Here is a 25153-nt window from a genome sequence, read left to right as displayed (position 1 = left end):
GCATTGGAACAAAAACAATTCCCCCCTGGGGATTAATAAAGTATTCTGAATCTGAATCTGAATATATGGCTACACCACTTGGACAAACCACAAATTGTGATCTGAGTTTCGTGTTGCAACCTAAGTTTCGACCATGATCTGAGATTATCCTGTCTATTACACAACTGTTTACTAAAGAAATCAATAACCTGACACAAATGTTGACGTAAGAATGATTTCATTGATTTAAAAATGATTTTGTCTCCTTTCTGTCTTATCCCAGCCAGGCGCAGCAGACGGCCGCCCACCGTGAGAAGATTTGACACATACGAATACTGACTGGACTTAAATGTGTTTTACCTGAGCTGTCTTGTTTCATCCTCCGTTGTTGACATTAATTTGATGAAACACTGATAATTTAGCTTTTTTTTAATACTCAGATCCTGTAGTTGTTTTTATACTGTGTATTTTGGTAAAATGTCAGTATAGGCAAAGATATTAAATACATTTAGATAAAACAAAATTATCTTCTTGCATATTATCTCAACAAGCACAGGCTGACCTCATGGAAGTTTTCATCTGTTTTCAGTGTTCTTATGTATGACATATTTCACAGCATGAGTTATTACAGAAAGTGTTTGGTTCATGTTTAAGTTGTAATTCTTTGGCTCTGAAGGTTATAAAAGTAGTGTGAAAAGATAAAAGTATCAACATTACCCTGCTAGATCACCCTAAATCATACACACTAAAGTTAATATTGCATTTCTTATGTTGCAGTTGGTAAAGGTGTTGCAAATTTCAATTATTCATTCATACAGAATTATTTATTAGTTTATTAATATTTTGTATTAAAGGAAATAGATATACATCTCTAAACCCACTGAGAACATTTCATTTTGTGTTCAGGGTGGCAGAAATAAAGCTTAACGCTAAACTGGAAGCCTCTGAGGGATCTTGCATGAGACACCAGCAACATCAAATACCTGCTTGCGATTCAGTTGTGGCTTCTTTTTTTTTTAAAGCTGCCCCTTTAATACTATTAATATCCCTGACAGAAACGTTCCTAAAAAGCCTTTAGGCACCGGTATTTACCTATCAGGGGTGGGGGTGAGGTAAGGAGCCTGGGATTGTGACTTTGTTTTTTGTTTTATTTTTCTGACAACAAACAACATGCGACAAACCTGCAACATACATGGGGCATCTGTGGCTTGGTGGTAGAGCAGGCGCCCCATGTATAAGGCTGTTGCCACAGCGGCCCGGTTCGACTCCAGCCTGTGGCCCTCTCTCTCCCTTCACGCTCACCTGTCCTATCAATTAAAGGCTCAAAAATGCCCAAAAAAAAATCTTAAAAAGAAAAGCAACATGCAACAAAACTTATATCGGGGAGACAGGTAGAGCCTTCAGTACAAGAAGAAATGAACACAGGAAAGAGTGTGAAAAGGAAACATCCGGAGCATGGACCTGTGCAAAAAAAAGAAAAAGTGGAGCAGGAAAATCTGAAATCAGCCATCTCAGGCCACTGCAAAAGGGAGAATCACATCATGAACTGGAAAGAGGCCAAGGTCATTCAAACCAAAACAACAAGTACCACCGTTGGATTGCAGAGGTGGTGGAAAACCGTAACCCAGCATCCAGAACTGTAAACCGGGATGAGGGAGCATACCAACTATCTCACACCTGGGATGCAGTGTTACAGAAGTGCCGTCTGTAGGGCTGCCGGACAGCGAGGGGCCCCACCCCCCATCATCTGGAGGAATGCCATCAGATAGTGTACCTGATGGTGGGGGGCCTCACCCCCTGTTGCCTAATGGGCTGTTAGATAGCAGGGAACCCTGCCGTCATTCAGGTTCCACCACTCAGGTGGAATGACAACCTGGATAAAACATCTACAGGACACGTCACCACAACATCACGTGACGCCTCTGATGATGATGACAGAAGCAGTCGTCGAAACTGTCAAGGTATGACAAAGCCTATAATAAGAACCATATCAAGTGAAGTGTAAAAGTAGGTTATATGAATTTGTTTGGATGAGAACTAATATAATGTGTGTTTGTGTGTGTGAGTGGATGGGGTATGGATACACTACTTTAAGCTCAGATTTGCTATTTTTTTTTAAATTTTATTTCTATTTTTTCGAGACAGAAGCTTAAGTGAAACATGACGTTTCTGGCTATGATAAATGCTGTAATTTTGATGATTTTTTTTAAAGAATACATGCCCTCCAGGCGCATAGTTCCTTTAAAAATTGGCAGTAAAATAAATACAAAATACAACCATTTAAAACTGTATAACCTCCCCTAAGCCAAATTAGAAATGTATGTTCCACCCCAGTACCTAAAAAATTTTACATTCCTCCAATTATTTGCACCAACCCCTTCCCCCCATAAGTAACAAACACTCCCTTATCTGAACATATTTGTCAGTGCTCTGCATCACACACTAATCTTTTCACAGTTTGATAAACTCTATTCAGTCTTCCCGAAGTCTTCTGTTTTCATGCCTTTTGCAAAACATTGCACAACTTCACGCTTTTCATCATCAGAAATATCTTTCTTCCTCCTTTCTAAGTATGTTTCCCTTTCCTTAAGATCATCTGACAAAATAATTTACAATCTTGTCTGGGACTGTTATCGGTTATCTGCAAAGATAGGAGAAATAAAACAAGCTAAAAACTTCCATTGAATTAAATGTTCATTTAAGTGAAATCCTACTGGTATGTCACGTGCATAATACTTTGGAACAGTATGTGTTACACTGTCAGTGCTCTCTGGCTCTGACCTTCTGCATTTTGTACCAGCAGTTTTTGTCTACCAACATTTTCTGTGGTCACAGCCTGTTCTTCACTGATATGTTTGTTGTTGCTTTGTACTTTACATGCAAAAGTGATCTAATTCTATATTTCAAATGTTGTTTTTTGTAGTTACAAGAGGCACATGAGATGTAGCTTGGCAGTCCACCAACAGATGCTCATCCACCAATACAGAACAGGGATACAACATGGACTGTGCATCACACTGACACTGGTCCACCCATGAATATGTGAATTATTACAAATATATAGCAAGATATAGATAAAATGTTAACAGTGCAGTCAAAGCAATGCAGAGAGAGTAAAACTCTGATCATTGATATATATTATATGTGGTTTGGTGCTGTCACCTAGTGGCAGCTGTTTCCAAACTTAAATGATATGATCAAAATTTTACAGACCTTGGGTATTTATATTTAATGGTTCATTTCAATTGCCACCCAAAGTTGCTGTAGGCTTTTAATTTTGCATTAAAAATAGAATATAAAAGCAATCTGTTTTGGCACTGCAACACTACATAAATGTACTTGGATACATTCCACCAGTGATGGTCAGTGATGCTGTTTATTAGATATGAACTGATATTGAACTGATGTAATGTTCTGATGATATATAACAGGACACACTGTTTCGGGTTTAACGTTTTAATAACAGATCTCCATATACAAACTGGATACAGTGACGTCATCTGCTGTTATAACTCCCACCAGAACAGGCATAAAGTGTGTGAAAGCGTGTGTGTGTGTGTGGGGGGGGGGGGGGGTTCGTGCTTGTGGTAACTGTATGGTGATCATAGTGAATGCATTTTATACACACACACACACACACACACACACACACACACACACACACACACACACACACACACAAATACACAGAAAGAAATAAGGAAAAAGCTTAAATAAAATGTTTTGTTTCAGCCTGACAGGTCACATAAAATGATCACAACATACATGGAATATTTGTTCCCTTGTTAGTTTTGTACTTTCTGCTCATAGACAGCCTGGGCCCAGACATTTGTATACGTGAGAGGTGAATTATTGGGTGTGGTCGGCTGTGTGGAACTACAGCTGCTCCTGTGATCAGTGCTTTTGTTAAGTTTAGTGCTTCTACAGTCAAATTACTGCTATCACCTGCCATTTGTCTATCATTTCTTCTGTTAGCTTTAGCTTGATGATGAAACAATAACACAGTGGTTCACCTCTGCTCTATCTGAATCTTCTCTTTGTTGTGTTCAAGTAAGAATTTCGTGCGTTGGGAATGAAGTCTCGTATTGTATGATGGCATTCAAAACATCCTTTTACAAACACACACACACACCAAGCCTCATTTATCCAGTTGTATGCTCAGTACTTCCCAAATACATGCATTTTCATTAGTAAACCTTAGTGGAGTCTGGCTTTAAGGAGAGCATACATTTTGCTCAGAAAATGCCAACACAGTCTTATTCCATCTCATATAATACCGCCACTTTGTCAGTGAACCTAAACGTCAAACCATGACATGCATGTTTACAATTTACACCTGCGTTGTAATTTTTCAAAACACACTTCTGTTTTCACAGGAAATGTACAGTTTCTGCTCATACAGTCTTTTTTTCAAAATAAACCTACAATGTAGGTAAAACACTTAATTTTTTACGTTTAACAAAAATCTGTGGTTAAGTCTAGGCAACAAAGTCTGTGGTTAGGTTTTGAAAAAAACATCATGGTGTGGCGTTAAATAAGAAAAGTTTTTACATCATGTTGTTAGAACATCATGTGACATACATCACTACTTTAGAATGCTACACATATTAGCACACTACATTGTTATTAAAATAACTTCACCAACTTTTGGTTTCACAGGAGAAAAAAACAGCAGGCTCCAGGGTGAAAGTCCGGAGTTTCTTTGACCTGCCTATCCAATACAGAGTTTCTTACTCTTTATGCTATGGTGGTTGCCGGCAGCGTTACAAACTACCAATGGTCATTGCATGTCCAGCGCCGCAAAAGGTGCCCTTGTGCGTCATTGTCTGACATGGACATCCACTGACAAAGTGGTGGTATTTCACTGCTTTGGTTTTTGTTTGCTGCATCAACAACTGCTGCTGCCCGGTGTGTATCATACTGCTGCAAATGCTGCTTCAGTGCATTGGTATCTGACGCCAAGATCACTCAAAAAGTGGGGGTATTTGATAGGTTGGGAATGAAAACGGGCTAAAAATGCATGTCTTTAGGAAGTACTGAGCATATGACTGGATGAATGAGACTTGGATTATACTGCATGAGTTGTGTGAGAGCTTGTAAACAGATGTTTTGACATGGTTTTAAAGTTGTTAAAGTTGGTCCCCAATCAATCAATAAATCAATATGTTCGCCTTTTTCTGTGGAGGCCTCCAAATTCGATGTTACACAGCATAACCAACTGATTAACAGATGCTCACTTTGTTGAGGAGGAGTATTCCTATAATGCAGGATTTTCCAAAAGAGCAAGAATCACGTAACATTATTTGTCGAGTTAAACATTGTTTTGAGCCCAGTGAGCGATCCTGCCTCTGACCACCTTCATATTAACTTCTGATATTTTCTGATAATCATCTCTGCTTCATTTTAAACCAACTTGCTCATCAAACTACAGCCACTTATGATGTCATTGTTGTCCGACTACATCCAGACTTATAAAGTGATTTCACTTGAAGCTAAGCAGAGCTGTACACCAGGTCCCTTCCCTACATGATTAACCCACAGTGACATTTGATTGAGCGGCTTAAAAATGTCAAATAGTGATTGGAGGTTTGTGGTGACTCCAATAACACAAAACAAATTACAGTATGTGGGAAAATGTAGATTTCTTTCTATATCTGAAATAATCAGTTTTAAATGTGAGATACAAGCATAGAAGTGGTTTATATGGACTGATATCTGCCCATCCGCTTTTATTCTAGCCTTTTAGTTCAGCAGCACAACCATCATTTTTCTGTTTCTGGTGCCTGAGAGAATGTGTACTTGCATATTCAGCTGGTAAAAGAAATGATTGTAAAAATGTTGGTAAAGTATTCTCAATTAGTTGGATCCTGTATTTCATATCAGTCTTCTCTTAAACTATGGAAGTTCCCACATCTAAGCCTATCAGATCCCTTCAAACAGCTTGTGCAACATAATTCAAGTGTTTCACATTTTCACCTTATATAAGACTTTACATTGAGTATATTTTGAGGAAAATCCAGGCCCATGCTCATGTAACATGTTCATCTGCATTAAAAATGTGAAAATACACATATATGCATTTAGATGTATTATAGAGCTAAAGAAGAGGACTGTGATGTTATGAAGGGAAAAACAAAAAAATAGAGGAGGTAAATATGTGAGAGAGAGAGAGGTAAAGAGGTACAGAGAGATGATAACTCACTTAGAGTTTGGAAGGTTTTGCATGTGGTGTGAATAATAATATACTGACTTTAATGCAGTCAGACACACATTTGCATTCACAAACAACAAATGTGGGCAAATACATGCCTGACGGCCTGCGGGTGTGGCCTGAGACATTAATTCAAGATGCATTTTTACACCTGTATTCCATCAACTTGTGATCAGAATGTGTCTTACAGGTCCAGTTTGTAACAGTTTGTTAGGGCGATATATTGACATGGAATATAATATAAGTATGTTTTCTTTAGTGTATAATCACTTGAAAATAAGAATGGCTATGTTTTTGTTTCCTTAGAATGAGCCGTTTATATCTACACAGGGAGCAGGTCCTTATCTATGGAGTCCACCATGTTGCACCTCCATGTTTCTACAGTAGCCCAAAATGGACAAACCAAGCACTGGCTCTAAATAGGGCCATTTGCATTTTTGCGTTGGTCACCATAGTTCGCAGCTCCTCTGCTGTGAGCTGAACAGTATTGGGAAAACTGATTTTTAACACGAAACTGCTTTATTCAGTGTTTTTACTGGTTTAAATCATCAGGTCGATTTGTTCTAGAGAGAAGGAGACCTTTGCAGATAATTTGACTCCTGATAAAAACCTCCTGAACATTGGGATCTTAAAGTTTTCAGAGAAATAATGTGAGCACACATTAGCAGGTGCTGGACTAGCAGCCCATTTAGAGACACACTAATTTGTAACATGAAACTGCTTTATTCAGTTTCTATAACAGTTTTCACCTGTGGATAATTCAGCTTCCGGTAAAAACTTCCTGAACAAAGAAATCCCAACCTGGAGTTCATGCTTGGCAGATGGAAGAAGTTTCAGCGGGTTGCAATCTGCAATCCTCACTGCTAGATGGCACTAAATCCTACACACTGCTCTGTCAAAAGGGCATAAACATCAGACAGCTGTACTCAAACATTTGGCTATAAAATACCTGAATTAAGCTGCATATTAACTTCAATATTTCATGGGAAGTGTGATATTTTAGGGGTGAGCAGATCCAGTGTCTCCATCGTGATGAAGCATTAATTTGGCCTTAAAGCCAAGATTGACCTCAGAGCCCATAAGCTCATTCAAGACACACTCAGCAGCAGACATGCTGTTGCTATGACAACAAAGACGACCAACACAGTGCGAAGGTGGTTTGTCTGCTGCTACAAGGGCATAACCTTGTGCTTCTGCAGTGCTGGAAGTTGCTCTGCTATTAATAGGATGTATCTTCAGACAGGAAACTCTATAACTGATAAAAATACTGCCGGCCTGCTGCATTGTGAGCTTCAAATTGGCACTGGACGATCGTACATGTAAGACAGGAGTCAGAAGTTTTTTATGGTCCAAGATACAAAACAGGCAGATCCTGGGGAACACATCTGTAGACCTTTCCCTCTGGCTGATGGTTTAGAGATGGACAGAAATGGTTTGGGGTGCAGGTGTGTTGATTAGCAAGACATACAGTTAGGTGTCAAGAACTATATCTAACTTCATACCAGTTCCAAATTTACAACGACCAATTACTTCTCATTTAAAGTGCTTTGTGGAAACATACAACACTATCACATATGTACCATGTTTACAATATGAGCGTGACAAAAGTTAGAATAGGTTGAGTTAATTTAAAATCATTCCTACAGGAGGAAGTCTGTAGCCTGGTTCCACAATATAAAGTGCCACAGAGATGATGTTTTTCTGTAAGCCAATGCAGAAGTTAGTGTTGCTGTGGTTTCCTCATCAAAAAGCCAAAGGGATTTCTCTATTGCCGTTTGGAGATTAATCCAAAAAATAAGCTAAATAATTAGATAAATGCTAATATCAGCATGCTAACATGCTCGTCATGACGATTCTAACATGCTGATGTTTAATGTTTACATTATCCTAGTTTAGCATGTTAGCATGTAAACATTTGCTAAGTAAAGCTGAGACGATATACAGTGATAGACGATATGACAGCTCCCCAAAAGTGAAGCCAAAACAACGCCCCCAGGAAATGTGCCAGGCTTTGAAGACATTTTTCATAGTGTTCTAACACTGGAATTACATCTGTCACGTGATGTCAGTGGGCCCAAAAGAGTGACTTGTTTCACTATCAGGATTTAATCCATTAGGTCTGATAACATTTGGAAAGCCTTGAAGAGCCAAAAGATTAAATCATTCTATCCCAATTCAAGTTGGTGGATTGCCTAACCTGAAGTAGCCTGCTTGGCCAGTGGAAGTCTCTGGTGCGCCTGTTCTATGAGCCACACAGTGCAGAGGCAGTGCCAATCATCTATGTAATATTATATGTGGCAGTTGAACCATTTTTGTTTCAGGCTCTCTCTATACATCCACGTCAAAACATTCCAATCGCCCTCTGGTGACAGGCTGCAGTACAGGTTATAAACCCCGCCCCCTCCATGTTGGCTGATGGAACATGGGCCAAACTAAAAGATCAAAGTACATGTAAAATAAATTGTTTTTGTCATTTTAGGTAGTTCTTATCACATTGGTGTTTGTTTTTCTTTTGGTTTGGTTTCAATTAGATTTTGATGCAATAAAAAGGGGGTGTGATGTCATCGCTGACACCCATGTGTGCCAGCTGGTGCGCTTGCGTTTAATGGCACTGCTTGCAATTGATTGGATGAGTGCATGGGTGGGAACACAGTGCCACAGAGATACCTACTGCGCAGACTCTGGCTCCAAATGATGTAATCAGTGCAAGATGGCAGTGGCCATATCCGTACATATGTAATATAAATGTCTCATCTTAAGGTAACGAAAACATGATGATTCTTATTTTCAGGTGATCATACACTAAAGAAAGTATACTGATTATATTATATTCCATTTCTGTCAATATATCCCCCTAAATCCCACACACTGGACCTTCAACTTCTGCATGGCCAGAGGGAAAATATTTTGCGTTCTTTATTTTACCTTCTATCACAAAATACCTTGCAGCAGGTTTATGGCAGGCAGCCCAAAAAAAATTGCCAAAGAAGACAGGTGCTTTTGCTTCTGACATATTTTGATTTCTTTTCTTACACTAAAAATTATGTCAAGAATCTGAACAAAGATTCAATAAGCACTGGAATCAAAACTGCAAAGAAGAAAAATCCAAACTTGACACAGAAGATGTACATCTTTTAAATCCCCTGTACCAAAACTATCCAGTGAATCGCTGTGGGTTATGTTTCTGCACAGATCAGACAAGACAACAACACCCACTGTGTCACTTGTGGCAGCTCAGGATGGACTGTGGATTTATTGTATGTGCAAATTCTTGCAAGAGGCAATTCAGGTGCAACAGGAATGAAGATACAGTAAATATGATGCTACACCATAAGGGGATTGCGTGTGTGTGTGTGTGTGTGTGTGTGTCATCGTTCGGAATGTGCAAGAGTGTATGTTTGTTCGTTAAGATGCGGTTTGTCCGCACATGATGTTCAGGAGCATTAGTACTGTTCAGAGCTATGAAGTGGGACAGTCAGCTGACATGTACAGCTAGCAGCCTCTCTGTGCTCGACTCGGGTCAGTCTCTCTCTCTCTAAATTGCCACACTGGACCCAAAATGCTTCCGCCAGCTCGCTTTCAGAGACAAACTGGAGAAACTCTATCACACGAAATAAAAACACATTGACATCTTCAAGTTCCCTAAAACAGCAGACATTCATTTTTTAACTGTGGTTGCTATGTACAATAGAAGGATCTTCATATATTAATATTCTTCATCTTTCCTCTTTTTTTTCTTCCTTGCTGTCAAGTCATTATTTCCATACATGTTTGTCCTTTTTGTATTTATAGAGTATTTTCAATATTTACATTATAAATTACTACACAGTCTTGTGATAAAATAAATAACTTAAATACAATGGCCGTGGCATTTGCAGTGTCTTTTGCATGAAGGGGAAACTGGAGGGATTGTGTGGAGGACAAATGAAGCCTGCTGCTCGCTCCTTGTTGCTTCGGGGCTGCAGATGGGAAGGATAAACGTTCTCTGTTTGTTTGATGCAGTCTTTCTGCAGAGAATCACGGAAGGGCGAGGTGATGGAAGAGGGCCGGAGCACTGGGAATAAACTTCCACAGTGGCACGAGATGGGAAACTCTTCCTGAAGTATGTTGTAGCTCTGTCCTACTACAGACCACCATAATAACATCAGGAAATCAGACATTTCAAATGTGAAGGATTAAGTGCTGCCATGTGAATCTAAAGTTACTTCATGTTTCAAAATACTGACAGGTGAAACTAACCATAGTGTGAGTTAAACTGACTTGGTTGAAGTGGCTGACTGCTAACAACAACCTACATTTCCCTCTGAGTTTTAGAACTCCAGTTCCAAAAAAGATTGGAAACTGTGTAAATAAAAACAGAAGGCAATTATCTGCAAATCCTTTTCGGCATACAGTCAGGGGAAGTATTCAACACGTAATTTTTTTTTCATTTGACATATTCTAAATGCATCTATTCACATGAAATTTAGAGCAGACATTAGTATTAACTCAGTGCAAAACCTGCATTGCAAACACAAAAGAGCCGTGACGAGTGTGACGAGAAACACCACAGCGTCGGCATCTTGTTTGACACATAATATATGGCAATAACAATCATTTACTATCTCTGCACGGAGGGTAAGGAGCTCCTGGACCTCATTGTTTTCCCAATTTGCAGAGATTTTCAGCCAATGTTAGACTTCGAGTTAGTTGCTAACTACTATCAGCTGCTTTTTAAATCTCCTGGCGATGGGTCTCACACATAACAGGTCGTCAAAACATCACGCCTGTCACGTCAATGATCCCGTCCTGCCAGCTCTCTCTTTTACACAGACCCTATTTTAGTGCTGTTACTACTTCACTCCTGGCTTAAAGGTGAGACAAATCTGTCCCCCATTCTGCAGTCATCCCTTTAAAAATGACTGGTAAGGTGGCGTAACAGCGTATATTTCCTGCCTTGAACAGGCAGTGCAAAAGGAGCTTTTGTTTGCAATGCCAGCTTCAAGATGCTTCCTGTATAAAAACACTTTTCTCTCAGTGTTCAGATGGGATCTTGACCCATTCTTTCAACAGACAGTTTTTAAATCTTCAAGATTGTGGTGGTGAATCTTGAGGAAAAAATTTCACTGTCAAAACCTCAACAATCAGTGTCCTCAGTCCCCAAACACTTAATGAGTGCTGTCAAAAGAAAAGGAGATGTAATACAGTGCTAAACATGCTCCTGTCCCAACTTTTTTTGACACATGTTGCAGGCATCAAATTCAGAACAAGTGTATATTTACAAAAATCAGTAAAGTTTGAATCAGTTTGAACACTAAAGAACTTGTCTTTGTACTGTATTTAATTGAATAAAGGTCGAAAAGGATTTGCAGGTCATTACATCCTGTTTTTATTTCCGTTGTACACAGAGTCCCTACTTTTTGGGAATTGGGGTTGTCTGTTTAATCAGGATGCCATTTATGTCTATTTAGTTGCTTAGAAAAACACTTCATCTTTGTACTTGATGTGTAGATAATAGTGCTGAATTGTAGTAGAATCTGTGGATCTAAATTTTAACAGGAAAAAACAAACAAAAAAAAAAAACGCTAAAATAATTACTACTGTTGCCCTTGTGGGGCAGATAAGAATCAAAGTTTTAACTACATTATATGGCCAAAGGTATGTGGACACAACATTACACCTATATGTGATTATTGAACATGTTATTCCAAAATCTTGAGCATTAATCTGCTGCTATGATAAGCTTCTATTCCTCTAAGGCGGCTTCCCACCAGATTTTTAAAACCTATAATCCCAAATGTCTAAAATATACTGTTGTCTTAAATATAACTGTATCCTGTAGGGCTGTACAATCTGAGGAAAATGTCTGTCAACACTGTTGAATATTGTAATATCACTTGCAGTGAATGGACAGATATTTAAGTGGACTCAGTCCTTGACTCAGACTTGCACAGTTGCCGTGCTTGTGCCACATCATCTCTCTTGTATCAAAATTATTGCCAGATGGCTGACGTGCTATTGTTTTTAGGCACCAGTTTCTCTCAAAAATTCACTTTCCTCTTTCAATCATGCATAGCAGTACGGCAGCACTGGTCTTATAAACTTCTCTTGCATGCGTGCAGATTCTGACCAATCAGAGTTAACAGCATGGTGCGTATCAGACAAAACAGACCCTACTATGTAATTTACTCCCTCTAAAATTTCGCAGGCTATTTCGGGGATCACAGCAGCTTTTCTATTAAACTGTGATGTTTTTATGTGGTTTTATAAGAAAAAAAATTCTGAAATCACAGGGACAAGTTAAAATTGCATAAGTAGTTGTGATACTGACAGCCAACTGCTGTCTATCAGCTGTTACTGAAGGCCCGTCTCCTTGAACCTCTCTCCTCCTGATCTCTCTGACTGGTTAGCACAAGCTAACACATCAGCAGCAGCTAACGTCCAACACCGAGCCATTAAACGGTCCAAACAAACTCACACCAACACCAAAACAACTCGACTCTTTTGGGTGATGTTAGCTGTGTCACTGTGTGAGTGTGACTCTGTCCCAGATATGAAAGAGAAAGAAAGAAAACGGGGCTGCATTTGCTGTAGTTGTTGCAGCGCAACATCACAACATCCTGGATGGACTGGTAATTTGTTATGCTGCGACTATATTCCAATTGACATCGCTATGGTAATGAAAAAACGACCAAAGGGGCTTCACCCAAACAGTAAAAACCCCGACTTAAGGGGTGTCCACATACTTTTGGCCATGTCGTGCTAGCTACCAGAACCTAGTCTAAGCAGAGCTAATGGCTAACTAGCTGACAGCTAGCTAGCTAGCATCTTTGCTACATTCAAGCTTTTGTAGTTGTTCCCAGAACTGCCAGCTAGCTTCTGAAGTCTATAAATCTGATGAAGTAAAGTTAGTTTGATGATTCAGGAAGTGTTTCCCACCAAAGTGGCCGCCCTGAGAGTGAAATCAGAAGGGAGCAGGGTTTGGGTGGTGGTGGTGGGTACAGAGGGTTATACTGATGGTATAATACTGCAGTGGTAGGTAGGGTGCGGTCTCTGGTTGTTGGCCCCTAATTTGAAATGATGAGTGGATGAGTGCAAAGCTTCTCCCCCAGCTATACCACCGTGCCGCTCGGAGAGTTCCCGTTCTGTGCTGTCAAGTTCTGAACAGAGAGACAAAACATAAAGGAAAGTTAGACACCAGAGACAATCAGACCAAGAAAGTCTGTGCAGGAAGATAAGAAGCCTTCGTTCCTCAGAAGAAAAGAGGTGAAATCATCTCCAACTGTTGAGTCATTTCTTGTAGTCTGAAATATCTAGAAAAAAGTTTGCTCAAAACAAACAGATTACTGACCTGCAGTGAAAAAATGTTTGCAAAATATCACTGAACCTATTAGCTTTGAGTAATATTGAACTGGATAGAAGTGTTCAGATCCTTTACTTCACTCTACTGTCACTATTTATTTTTTAAAGATGTTTTTTATGGTTTTTAATTTTCCTTTATTACAGAGCAGCTGGAGAGCAGCAGGTAAGGGGGAAGAGAGAGGATGACACACAGCAAAGGACAGCAGGAGGGTTCTGAACCCATGCTGGTACCAATGACTCAGCCTACATGGGGCGCACACTCTCCCAGGTCACCTGTACTTTCAATGTTCACTGACATTTAATAGACTAAATGATAAATCAACAAATCAATAAACACCATTAGGCCCCAATTAGACAGAGCTCGTTTTAGCATCCTTTTTAAAATTTTTTTCAATGACAGTAAAGCGTTTTGCTAGCGGCATTTTCATTGCTGAGCTCCTCACAGTTTTCCACTCTATAGCCCTCGTGTTTTTGCAGTAATGCCCTCAACACCTCAAGTAGAAAAAAGTCATGACATCATTGGTTTTCTTTTCCCCAGTGTCCAATCCAATTTAGAGGCGAGCTTTTAGTGGTGGTGACAAGTGATAGTGTACAATGTTAAGCTAAAGTGAGCTTACTTTCAGCGTCACCCTAGGCAAACTGCAAGACATATCTTAACAAACAGGAGCCTCAACTACTTTCTAATGTTTAACCAACTGTAATTAGGCCCGTTTCCCATTTTACAGCAGAGTGTTAAATTGTCCCGACTCACCGACTCATCCTAAAACACCAAGCATCATGAGGGTGAAGCTCCTGGACGAACTGGTGGTACTCCCTGTGATTTCTCTTCTGTCTGAGAGTCTCATGTGCCCACACAGCCAAACAGTGGTTAAGCTAAGAACAGGTGATTTGGTGGTTGCTTTGCGACAATAAAAAAAAGAAAAAGAAAAGGAAAAAAAAAAAAAAGAAGACGCAACAAGCTGCCAAAAACACTCTGTCTGATCGGGGCAGACTTCAACAAAAAGGTGTGGACGTTTTGTAACCTACAGAACACGCTCTGTCTGATGAGGGCCTTAATCTTTGATCATAGAAAGTACTTGTTTGATGTAGACAAAGTTTAAATGTATTACATAATTCAATGTTTTTTCTACTGACAGAGTTAACTGAAGACTTACCGCCTTCCCAGGCCGTGCCCAGGTGCAGATGAGACCTTCCTGGCAGGCTGTGATGATGCAGTCATCCATGAAGACCAGGACGGTCAGCCTCTCATGTGCAATCTTCTTGCACACCAGCGGCTCCAGCAGCGGCACCTCGTGCATGCGTGGGCACAGCGTGGTGCCCAGGACCTTGGCAGCGTCCAGTCGGTTGCTCCTCGGCGCCACGTTGATCTTGTCGTTGCTTTTGCTGATGTTGCCCAGGCTGTGGTACCTCTTGTGCTCCTTCTCCACCCCACCACTGCAACCGGACTTGTCCGACTTGCGCTCCTGTAGTGACAGCGTGGCAAAGCGGCCGATGCTGAATGGGGTGCTGTTTCCTCCGCCGCTGGTCCCTCCTCCCCCTCCACCTCCCCCGCCGCCCTCCGAGGCACCCTGGCCCTTGGAGGCATTTGCCACGGCAGGGTGGGGCAGAGAGTTGGAGCGAGAAAGGGAGCGAGGAAGCGGTAATGGGAGCGTTGGTGGGTTGGTGGTGCCGGTGTTAGTGTTAGGCGGGTGATGGTGCCCCTCAACTGCTCCACTTCCTCCCCCACCTGAAGTGCTGTTGACAACCCCGCTGCCAGAGTTGGACAGCGAGGGCCCAAAAGTGTTAGTAAAGGCGCGGGACAGCGGCAGGCGTGGGTATAACACGTCATCCGTCAAGTCCCACAGACAGAACTGGGTGTCCTGCCCCACAGAGCCAAACCGATATGTGACTGCTGCCGAACCGCCACCTTTAGAGCTGTGCCGAGAAAGACGCGACAACGTGCTGCTTGTTCGGACCCGGCCGAAATGCATGGAGTTGTTTGGTGCTCCCTGGTGGAGGTCCTCCTCGCTGCCACTGAGCTCCATAGGCTCCTCATCTTCCAGGGAAGTTGTGAAGGGGTCAAACGCCACCACATTGACCCAAGACTTGTGGCCATGACCTCTTGCAACCACACGGCTTTCCGCAAATGACCAGACGGTGACAAGGTCATCCTCTCCACCCGTGGCAAGATATTTCCCATCTGGGCTCCACGACACGCACAGCAGCCCACCGAAGTAGCTCTTCATCACCCCCTGCAGCTCCATTGAGTCAAAGTGGAAGACGCGCAGGCAGCCATCCTGGCCCACACACGCCACGTGCATGCCATCAGGGGAGAAAGCAAACTCGTTGAGGCCTCCATCACCAACGGCCCACCTTAACAACGGGTTGCGCGGCGTCTTGGTTTTGCAGGCGTAGACGGCAAAACCTTCTCCCTGCCGCAGCAGAGAGTACTGCGGGGCTGTGGTGCCACACGGGTGGTCCACGTTGTAGAGGTAGAGGTGGCCGCTGGCATGAGAGGCCAGGAATAGGTTCTCTGACTTGGGAAGCCATTTTAGACACGTCACCTTGGATTTGTCTATCAACCTCTGGAAAACAGGAAGGAGGTGGAGGGGGGGGGGGGGAAGATGAAGGAGTGGAGAGAAGGGTGGACGAGGAGATTGAAAGATCAGAGAAACAGGTGAGAAAAGAGTAAAAATGAAAACATTACAAATACTTAGATTTTATTCTGCTTTTATGTGGACGCTGTGTCAAGTCACCTCATGTGTGATCTTAAAAAATAAAAACTACTGCATATGCAGAAAGGAGGCATGGGACGAGAGAGAAAGGGTCTGCAGGGAAGAAGAAACAGGCTGCAGCAGAGACAGATCCAGACCAACATAGAGAGAAAACTGAGGGGTGGATGATGAGGAAAGAAAAACATTAAGAGAAGCAAATCCCAGGGAGGTGAAAACATTCAGTAGACACCCAAACACAAAGTCTGCCTTCATGCACACACACATTCACACACACACACACACACACACACACACACACACACACACACACAATCTCCTAATTTAATTGTGAATCCCATTAAAGAGAAAGAGGCAGTTCAGTTCAACACAGTAAAAGAATGTTAAAGGGACAGTGTTAAAGACATCCCAGCTACATCACAGCATCCAAACTAAGGCAAAAAAAAAAAAATCAATAATAATACAATAATAATAATCAAGAATGACAAATTAGTTGTGTTGTATAGGAGCAGGCATTATTCACAACAACACACAGAGCTGTCACTAAAACAACACAGAGGAAAGCAGACACACATACACACACACACACACACACACACACACACACACACACACACACACAGATGTAATACCTCCTCATTGAAGAGTTTACTGGTTTCCTTCTTGATGGGGTCGAGATACTGGACCTGTCCGGCTGAGAAACCCACAATCAGAGCTACACTCTCCGCTGTGGCTGAGTACTGGTTGAAGTCGTGACATGTTGGCTGAGTCCCCTTGTAGATCCTCTTGTCTATGGGTTTACTGAGGTCGACAGCCTGCAGACGAGACGGAGGGAAAAAGAAAGGGGACCATGATGCAACAGCAAAACATCAGCCAATAAGAGTGAAGGTTCACAAACTAAGTTTCAGGGTGTTCAGAGGCCCTTAAATGCATTTCATTTGTTCCACGTGATTAATCTGAATCCACATTAAAAGATGGTTGTCAAACATTGTGCAGCTACTCCTGGGGACATTTTGGTCCCCAGCTTGTAGTGGAGTATTCTCACAGTGTGGTATGAGCACTTTTACTTGAATAAATGATCTGAATACTTTTTCCACCAGTGGTTATTTCTATTTTGACAAATGATCATCAAAGGTGACATAAAGTTACATCGACACATGTCACAGCAGCTACAGCAGAGTCTGACAGAAACACATTTTCAAGGAGTAAAGGCTTTCTTTCTAGAGCTGCTCACAATCAACCATGAAACTACTGTAGGGCTGCACCATTAATCAAAATATTATGGAAATCACAATATGACGGAGTGCAATATCCAAACTGCAGCAGCTGCAACTTTTGAAAAATGTGTCACAACATATACCATTATGAATGAAACACTGTGGTGCTACAGAGATGCCCATGCCTACAAATCATACTCCAGATGTAAGGGAACATGCTTGTTTTGTAGAGACCCCATCAGTTAAAAAGCAAAAATAAGCCCTACATGACTCTGATAATAGAATATACTCATCATGCCCAATTAAACTAATTTACACTGAAAATGTTATGATCAGACAAATATAGTGGAGTAAAAAGTAAGAAATGGAAATATTCAAGAAAAGTACAAATACTACAAATAGTAATGTACTTACAATCCACCACTGCTTATACATCACCACATAGCAGGTATTGGTTCATACTTGTCTTTAGGTATCAGAGTTAGTATCAGGCAGAAGTGTGGACCTCAAGTCATATGACTTTGAATACAGTCAGACTCGAGTCACAAATTTGATGACTTGCAACTTGACTTTGACTTTAACACCAGTGAATACTTGATACTAGGGATAGACCGATATGGATTTTTTTTTAGGGCCGATGCAGATACTGTTTTTTGTCCATCACCCTTAGCTGATGACTGATTATGGACTGCCGATTTTCTTGAGCCGATATTTGGGGCTGATACTGCTTTTGCTCCCTCAATTTACATCAAAAAAATGACACAATGATAACAAATATTACAGGTCTCAAGTTTAAAATAAGAAACATTTATTGAACAGTAAAAAATACTAAAACAAGATGGAAAGTTGAGATAGAACAGGTAGAATATTATTATTATTATTATTATTATACATTCAAATAAAAAAAAGAGTTCAGTGCTCTGAAGCATAAATAAAACAACTACTGTACACAGTAGGATTCGCTGCATGTGCGCTGCAGGGTCTTCCGGCAACACAGAGCTGCCTGTGGATGCCTGTCTGTAAATCATGCCAGGGAAAAATAAATCCGCGAACCCACACGCGTATCGGCCAATGCCGATACAAGTAAAAAACTCAAATATCGGCCCGATATATCGGCCGGCTGATGTATCGGTCTATCCTTACTTGATACCTTCCCCCAAGCCCAAAATTTAAAAAGTAAAAAAATCAAAATATGTGCTATGAATAAATTAGGTTCCCTTCATTTCCTGACTCTAACATTAACGCTATTCATCCCCAGCAAGTCGACACGTAATTCTTCAGATCCACTTTGTTTGAACCAATCTGACAGCATCTAATCAAGTTGCAGGAGTGAACCATGAAGAACTAACGTTACTTTACTGAGTACCCCCTGAAATAGATGATACCAATGATAATTTTGTTTGTGTACAAAACTAAAGGTTGGTCAACAAGAAATAAACTGCAGTATGTAAAAAGTTCAGGTTGAAAATTACAGATGAAGATGCACCAACTCCCAACTTTGTGCCGACATTTGAAGTTGCACAAAGACCAGCAAAACATGGCTAATATTAAAGGTCCAGCGTGCTGGATTTAGGGAAATATATTGGCAGAAAATTGAATATGATATAATAACTATAATATTTGGTGTATAAGCACATGAAAATAAGAATTGTTGTGTTATTGTTATCTTAGAATGAGGCGTTTATATCTAAAGAGGTGAGCACACATTAAGTCTGGAATGTGCAAAACAGAATGGGAGAAACACTGATTTGTAACATTTAACTGCTTTATTCAGTGTTTTTAAAGTTAAAGTTAAAGTCCCACTGATCCCTCTTTGGTATGACTCAGCCAGGGATCGAATCCACGACTTCCCAGTCTCAGGGCGGACACTCTACCACTAGGCCACTGAACTGGTACCAGTTGCAATCAGCTGGTCTGTTTGTTTTGGAGAGAAAGAGATAATCTCTGTGGTTAATTCAGCTGCATTCATGATTTTTGTAAATCTAATATTGGCATTACATTTGGTGAAAAGCGCATAATGACTTGTTTAGGACTCAAGACTCAAAGACTTTGGACATGACTTGAGACTTGTCAGTCTTGACTTGTGACTTGATTCAAGACTTGCTTGTCTTGACTTGGGACTTGTCTCTCAACTTGAGTGCAAAGACTTTATTTATTTGTGAGTTGCAAAACAATAGCTTGGCCCCACCTCTGGTATCAGGAGAGAAAAAAACATATTAGTGCATCCCTGCTGATGATATGTAAATGTGTCGGAGGATGAATTTCAAAGTGAAATCATTCACTGTGTTGTCAGCAGGGAGACTGAGCAAAAACTTAACAAACAACATCTACTCTCAAGGTTCTTTGACATAAATAAGATAGTGAATCCCTGAATTTCGAGCATGTGGAGTATAAATTACACGCTGCCTGAATGCTGAATGTACAGTATACTGATGGCTGTGTCCTCAGTCTGTTGCATGTGTTTGCATGTGATTTCCTGCAGAAGCCATGTGCATCGACACATTTCTGCATCTGTCACGAGGACACAAATTACTGGCAAATTAACTCACTTTATTGTACTTGTGGAGTCCTTTCATTATGACCTCCAAAAGAGAAAATGATGGATCTCAAAGGTGTGACAGACGGTGTGCAGTCAAAGAGAAGCTTTGACATTTTAAAAAGGTAGTCAGTTACAGCGTCTTCCCTCACTGATCCATGTCACGTTAGAGGAGGGGAAGCTTTTTACATTTGTCCTCCAGTTCCTCCTAAATGGGTTATTAGCATTCCTCATTAAGAAGCAAGTGGTGCAGCTTGCTCCAAGCAATTTCAGCTCTCTAAAAAGAATCCCTGGCGTATGCTAGCAATGCTAAAAACAAGCTGTGTGAGGAGAAAGCGGAGGACAAAAGCAGATAATACTCCCTTCACCAGGCAAGTGATTTCAAATGTCAGATTTCTGTCATGTATGAGGTATTATTTTTGTAACTGAATATGTTAAAGCATTGGAAATATTTCTGATTTTAACACTGGATTCTGAGTTTTGATATCAGTAGTGTGTAGGTTTCACTGGCATCTAGCTGTGAGAACTGCAGATTGCAACCAGCTGAAACTTTGCCCCAGCGTGAACTCTTGGTTAGGATACCTTCAGTATGCATTGGTCAGGAGGTTTTTATTGGGAGCCAAATTATCCATAGAGGTCTCTTCCTCTCCGAAATAAACGGACTTTGTGATTTTAACCTGTAAAAACACTGAATGAAGCAGTTTCATGTTACAAATAATTGCTACTCTGATGTTTGGCATGTTTGAGATGTGCCACGAGCCTAGCACCTGCTAATGTGTGCTCACCCTTTTTCTCTGATACCTTAAGATCCAGAATTCCAGATTTTTTTTATTTATTTATTTTTTTTTACCAGAAGCCGAGGACTCTTCGTCTCGAAAAACAAATAAACCCAGTGATTTAAATTGGTAAACATGCTTTCCATTGCTGCTCATTGCAGAAGGGCTATTAACTATGGTGGCCAACACAAAATTGTAAAAACATGAATGGCACTGTCTAAAGCTAGTGTTTGGTTTGTCTGTTCTGGGCTACTGTAGAAACATGTCAGTGCAACATGGCGATCTCCATAGATGAGGACCTGCTCCCTATGTACTGCAGATATAAACCGCTCATTCTAAAGTACATTAATACTATGGTTCTTATTTTCAGGGGGTTATACACTAAAGAAAACATACTCATTATATTACATTCTGTTTCTGCCATTAAACCTCCCTGAATCCTAAATGCTGGACCTTTAGCAGAAATAAAAAGTCAGCTATTATTAAACCACATCGGCGCAGCTGGGCTTTAAATATTGAGTTAGTCTGTTTTCCTTGGGCCCTCTGCAGTCTTACTTAACTCTGACACAGCATGTTCCCTGTCAGTGTTTTCCAATTCTATCTGATGTTTCTGGATAAATATTACTGCTGCATTGATGTGTATGCTGAATTTTACTGCTGTATGTGTTTAAGGTCGTACTCATTTTAACTCCTTTATATACTGTTGGGTAGTTTAATCTACAGCAATGCATTATATTATATACAATCATCATATGATTGCAGCATAGCTGTCCTGTGAGAACCACACATTCCTAAAAAGTCAACTTTTCATGGTGTCCGAAACACAGCCCTGTTTCAGCTTTGTGACGATGCATTTTCCAGCTGATCCAAGAGGGTTTCTGAAGAGTTTCTTTTGCTTAAGAAGTAGATTTTCTCAACAACAGAGTTACACTTTGTCCTTAAGTTTATCACAAACATTCAGTATTAACATATCTGGAGATACATGCTTTACACTAGACAGGAAGGGGGAGAAAAACTGCCATCTGAAAAGTAACTACAGCAGATGTAGGGGAGTCTAAGTAAAAAGATGCATTCAATAGGAATACTCAAGTAAAGTACAAGTAGTACCTCCAATTTGTACTTGAGTGCATGTAGTTACTTTCCACCACTGTTGGGGACTAGCAAATATTCATATTAACATGCAGACTGCATAAAGAGAGAATAAACAGCTTTTAGTTCACATTGTTTTTCAGTTAACAGCAGTGAATGGTGCGCTGTCAGAGGCTTCCTGTCTGTTTCCTGCTCGTGTAGTAACACTGTTGCCCTCCTGTAGCGTCCACTGGCACCGTGCATCCGCCTGCATGATGCACCATTCACTGTCTATTCACACAAAGTGTCATGTCGCAGTGCATAAAGATCCAGCATGTGCATGTCCGCCTGCTCTGTGCAGCATGAGCAGCCAAACAGCCTCGCTGTAACAACACGATGAAATAAGAGCTAACAACGTTATATTAGCAGGGCAGGCTAGCATGCTAAGCTAACCCTGACCATCCAATCTGTCATCCTGGCTAACAGAGGAGGAGGAGAACAGGCTCACCTTCTTGATGTTGGTGTACGTGTAAAAATAGAGCTCCCTGCCGATGTTGAAGCACACCCGCTCCGACTCCTCGCTCGGGTCCTCGGGCTGCAGCTTGACCATAGAGACCCGGACCGGCGGCAGGAAGCCCGCTGGAGAGGAGTTGGCTGCGGCATTGGAAGAGGAGGAGGCGGCGGCGGCAGCAGCGGCGGCGGCAGCCCCGGGCCCCTGCAGCAGCCCGACCCCTCCACCGGGTATCGGACCGGGTCCAGCCCCAGGGCCCAGCGTGGCTCCGGCGGACGGACCCCGCGGCAGCCCGCCCCGCTGCTGCGAGTCCGAGAGGGTGAGCAGCTTGTAGAAGCCCTCTCTGGTCCGGAACTGGGATTTAATCTCATTGATATCCTTCAGAGCGCCGCCATCTCCGGCCATTTTTAGTACAAACAAGCCGCACAGGAAACTGAGATTTTGACCTGGAAATAATAACGCTACAATAAAAAAGTACTAGAATAAAAATGGGAGAGGCGAAGCCGAGCAGCCGAGATCAGCTAGGCCGACCAGCACACCCGCTCTGCTCCAGTGCATTTTACACCAGTACCGGCGACCAAACCGCTGCCACCTGGTAAATAAACCCCGAGAGAAAGCCCTTCTGAGCCGGTGTAAGCATCATCCTCGACCGGGTCTCTGCCTCCGTTCATCCAGTGTGCGTAAAGTACGTGTGATGATGCGTCGGCTGCTGCTGCTGCTGCTGCTGGCCCGGCCTGGCACTGCGCACTCCCACTAATGTACCGGGGGGTAAAGAGAGGGCACCCGGCCCCGGACAGGGTGTCTTTCTCTTCTTGGGTGGATTCTTCATCTACCCCTCATTTAACCTCCCTGTGACACCAAAGCCAACACCTTTAATAAATGGTGTATGGTCAAGAAAACACAACACTATGATGCTGTCAGTGGTGGTGTAAGTACAATTACTCAAGTACTGTGATTAAGTATTTGCACTTCTATTTTATGCTTCTTGGTATTGGTAGAAGTAGCCTAATTAATCTGAATACTTCTTCCCAGGGTTGTAGCACCAAATTCTGGGTCCCATGCATAAGCAGTCCCCATGGGTCCCCCGCCCGGCCTCTTTTGATATATATCTCTCACACACCAGTTGATTTGCTTTATCCCTTTCATTGCATTATTTTTTTTTTTGGACCCACCTTTCTCGGGGAAAGACATGACAGTATGTTGGTGGGCGGACTAAACCATTTTGCACCTCTAAGAGGAGAGAGGCCTCGGGGAGCCTCCACAATTTTTTAAATAGAAAGTTCAGTCTTTCAGCAGATTTACTCAGCCATTTTAAAGTTAGTTTTGGCTCTAATTAGAAATAATAAAGTCCAAACAACCCCAAATCATTGATGATCAGCCCCAATTTTCCCTCCACAGTGACGCCCCTGCATCTTCCATTATTGTTTTCAAGACCTGAAGTTTTGTTGTTAACTGTGGAGCTCCTAAAGTCCCAAAAGGGGATTCTTTTTAATCTTGTGCCCACAAGATAATTAGCTTGTGATAATTATCTTGTGGGCACAAGATAATGATCTTGTGGGAACAAAATTGTTATCTTGTGCTCACAAGATTTAAAAAATAAAAATCACTTTTCAGGGACTGTAGGGGCTCCGCAGTGCTTCCTCTTTAAAAAGCTTGGGCGTGTTTTCATGAAAAGAGATTAGTGCCACCGGGGATGGCTTCATCTTAACTGCAGAAATATTGCACTGTCATCCATCTGTTAAATATTTAAAATCACTTTCTTAAATAAAATAATTCAACTTGAGGGTTTTTCAATACATCACTTAAAATGGAACAGTTTGAGATAAAATGCAAGTTTCCTAACACTGTAATGCTGTGGGGGAAGACGTTTGTAGATCTTTTACTTATAAGTCACAATACTACAGTATAAACATTCTCTGTTACAGTATTATTGTCTGAATAAACTTAAAATACTTTTAAGTATATTATGCAGATAATCAGTGATGCTTTAAAGGTCCCGTTTGTAGGATTTAGGGGGAGATATTGGCAGAAATGGAAGGTCATATAAAGTATATTTTCTTTAGTGTATAATCAGATAAAAATAAGTTTTCTTTAACATAGAACGAGCCATTTATATTTACATAGAAAGCAGCTCCTCATCTACAGGGTTTCCCATACTGCACCACCATATTTTTACTGTAGCCTAGAATGGACAAACCAATCACTTGCTCGACATCGTGTTTTTGCATCAGCCGCTGTTCTGCGGCGAAAGTGTCGGAAAATCAGATTTTTAATGTGAAACTTCTTTCAGTAGTTATTGTGTTTTGACTGGTTTTAATCACCTGGTCCATTTGTTTGTAGAGGAGGAGACCTCTGCGGATAATTTGGCTTGCAGTAAAAACCTCCTGAACAATGAACACTGAAGGAATCCTAACCTGGAGAAGTTTCAGCTGGTTGCAATCCTCACTGCCAGATGCCATGAAATTCCCCTAAATATTACACACTGGACCTTTAATGTTGCATCACTTATGCTGCAGTTGGTAAAAGTGCTGTATATTTTAAACTATTTTATAAACTGCTGGGTAACTTAGCCTATAATAATACATAATTTATTAGTTGATTTGTATTTTGTATTAAAGGAAAACTTCACCCACAAAAATCATAAGGTTTTAGTGAAAATGTATTTTGAGCATATGACTGGATAAATGAGACTTGGATTATACTGCATGAGTTGTGTGAGAGTTTGTAAGCAGATGTTTTTATATATTTATCATGTAATAATGTTATCAGACAGTAAAAGGTACATTGTTTCCCTCTAAGATGT

General features: G+C 41.2%; 1 protein-coding gene across 1 annotated transcript; it reads right to left on the bottom strand.

Moving 5' to 3' along the window:
* Positions 1–3552: 3552 nt before the first annotated feature.
* zmp:0000000529 (WD repeat-containing protein 20) lies at positions 3553–23414 on the bottom strand. Its single transcript, XM_049576615.1, has 4 exons — positions 22348–23414; positions 16875–17057; positions 14686–16095; positions 3553–13329 (listed from the first exon to the last, which is right to left on the bottom strand). Exons 1-4 carry the CDS (start codon positions 22753–22755, stop codon positions 13282–13284), a joined length of 2049 nt encoding a protein of 682 aa, XP_049432572.1. The 5' UTR covers positions 22756–23414; the 3' UTR covers positions 3553–13281.
* Between the last annotated feature and the right edge of the window lie 1739 nt (positions 23415–25153).

The sequence above is a fragment of the Epinephelus fuscoguttatus genome, linkage group LG5, assembly GCF_011397635.1.
Source record: "Epinephelus fuscoguttatus linkage group LG5, E.fuscoguttatus.final_Chr_v1".
NCBI classification, from domain to species: Eukaryota; Metazoa; Chordata; class Actinopteri; order Perciformes; family Serranidae; genus Epinephelus; species Epinephelus fuscoguttatus.
This window is presented reverse-complemented; position numbering and strand designations above follow the sequence as displayed.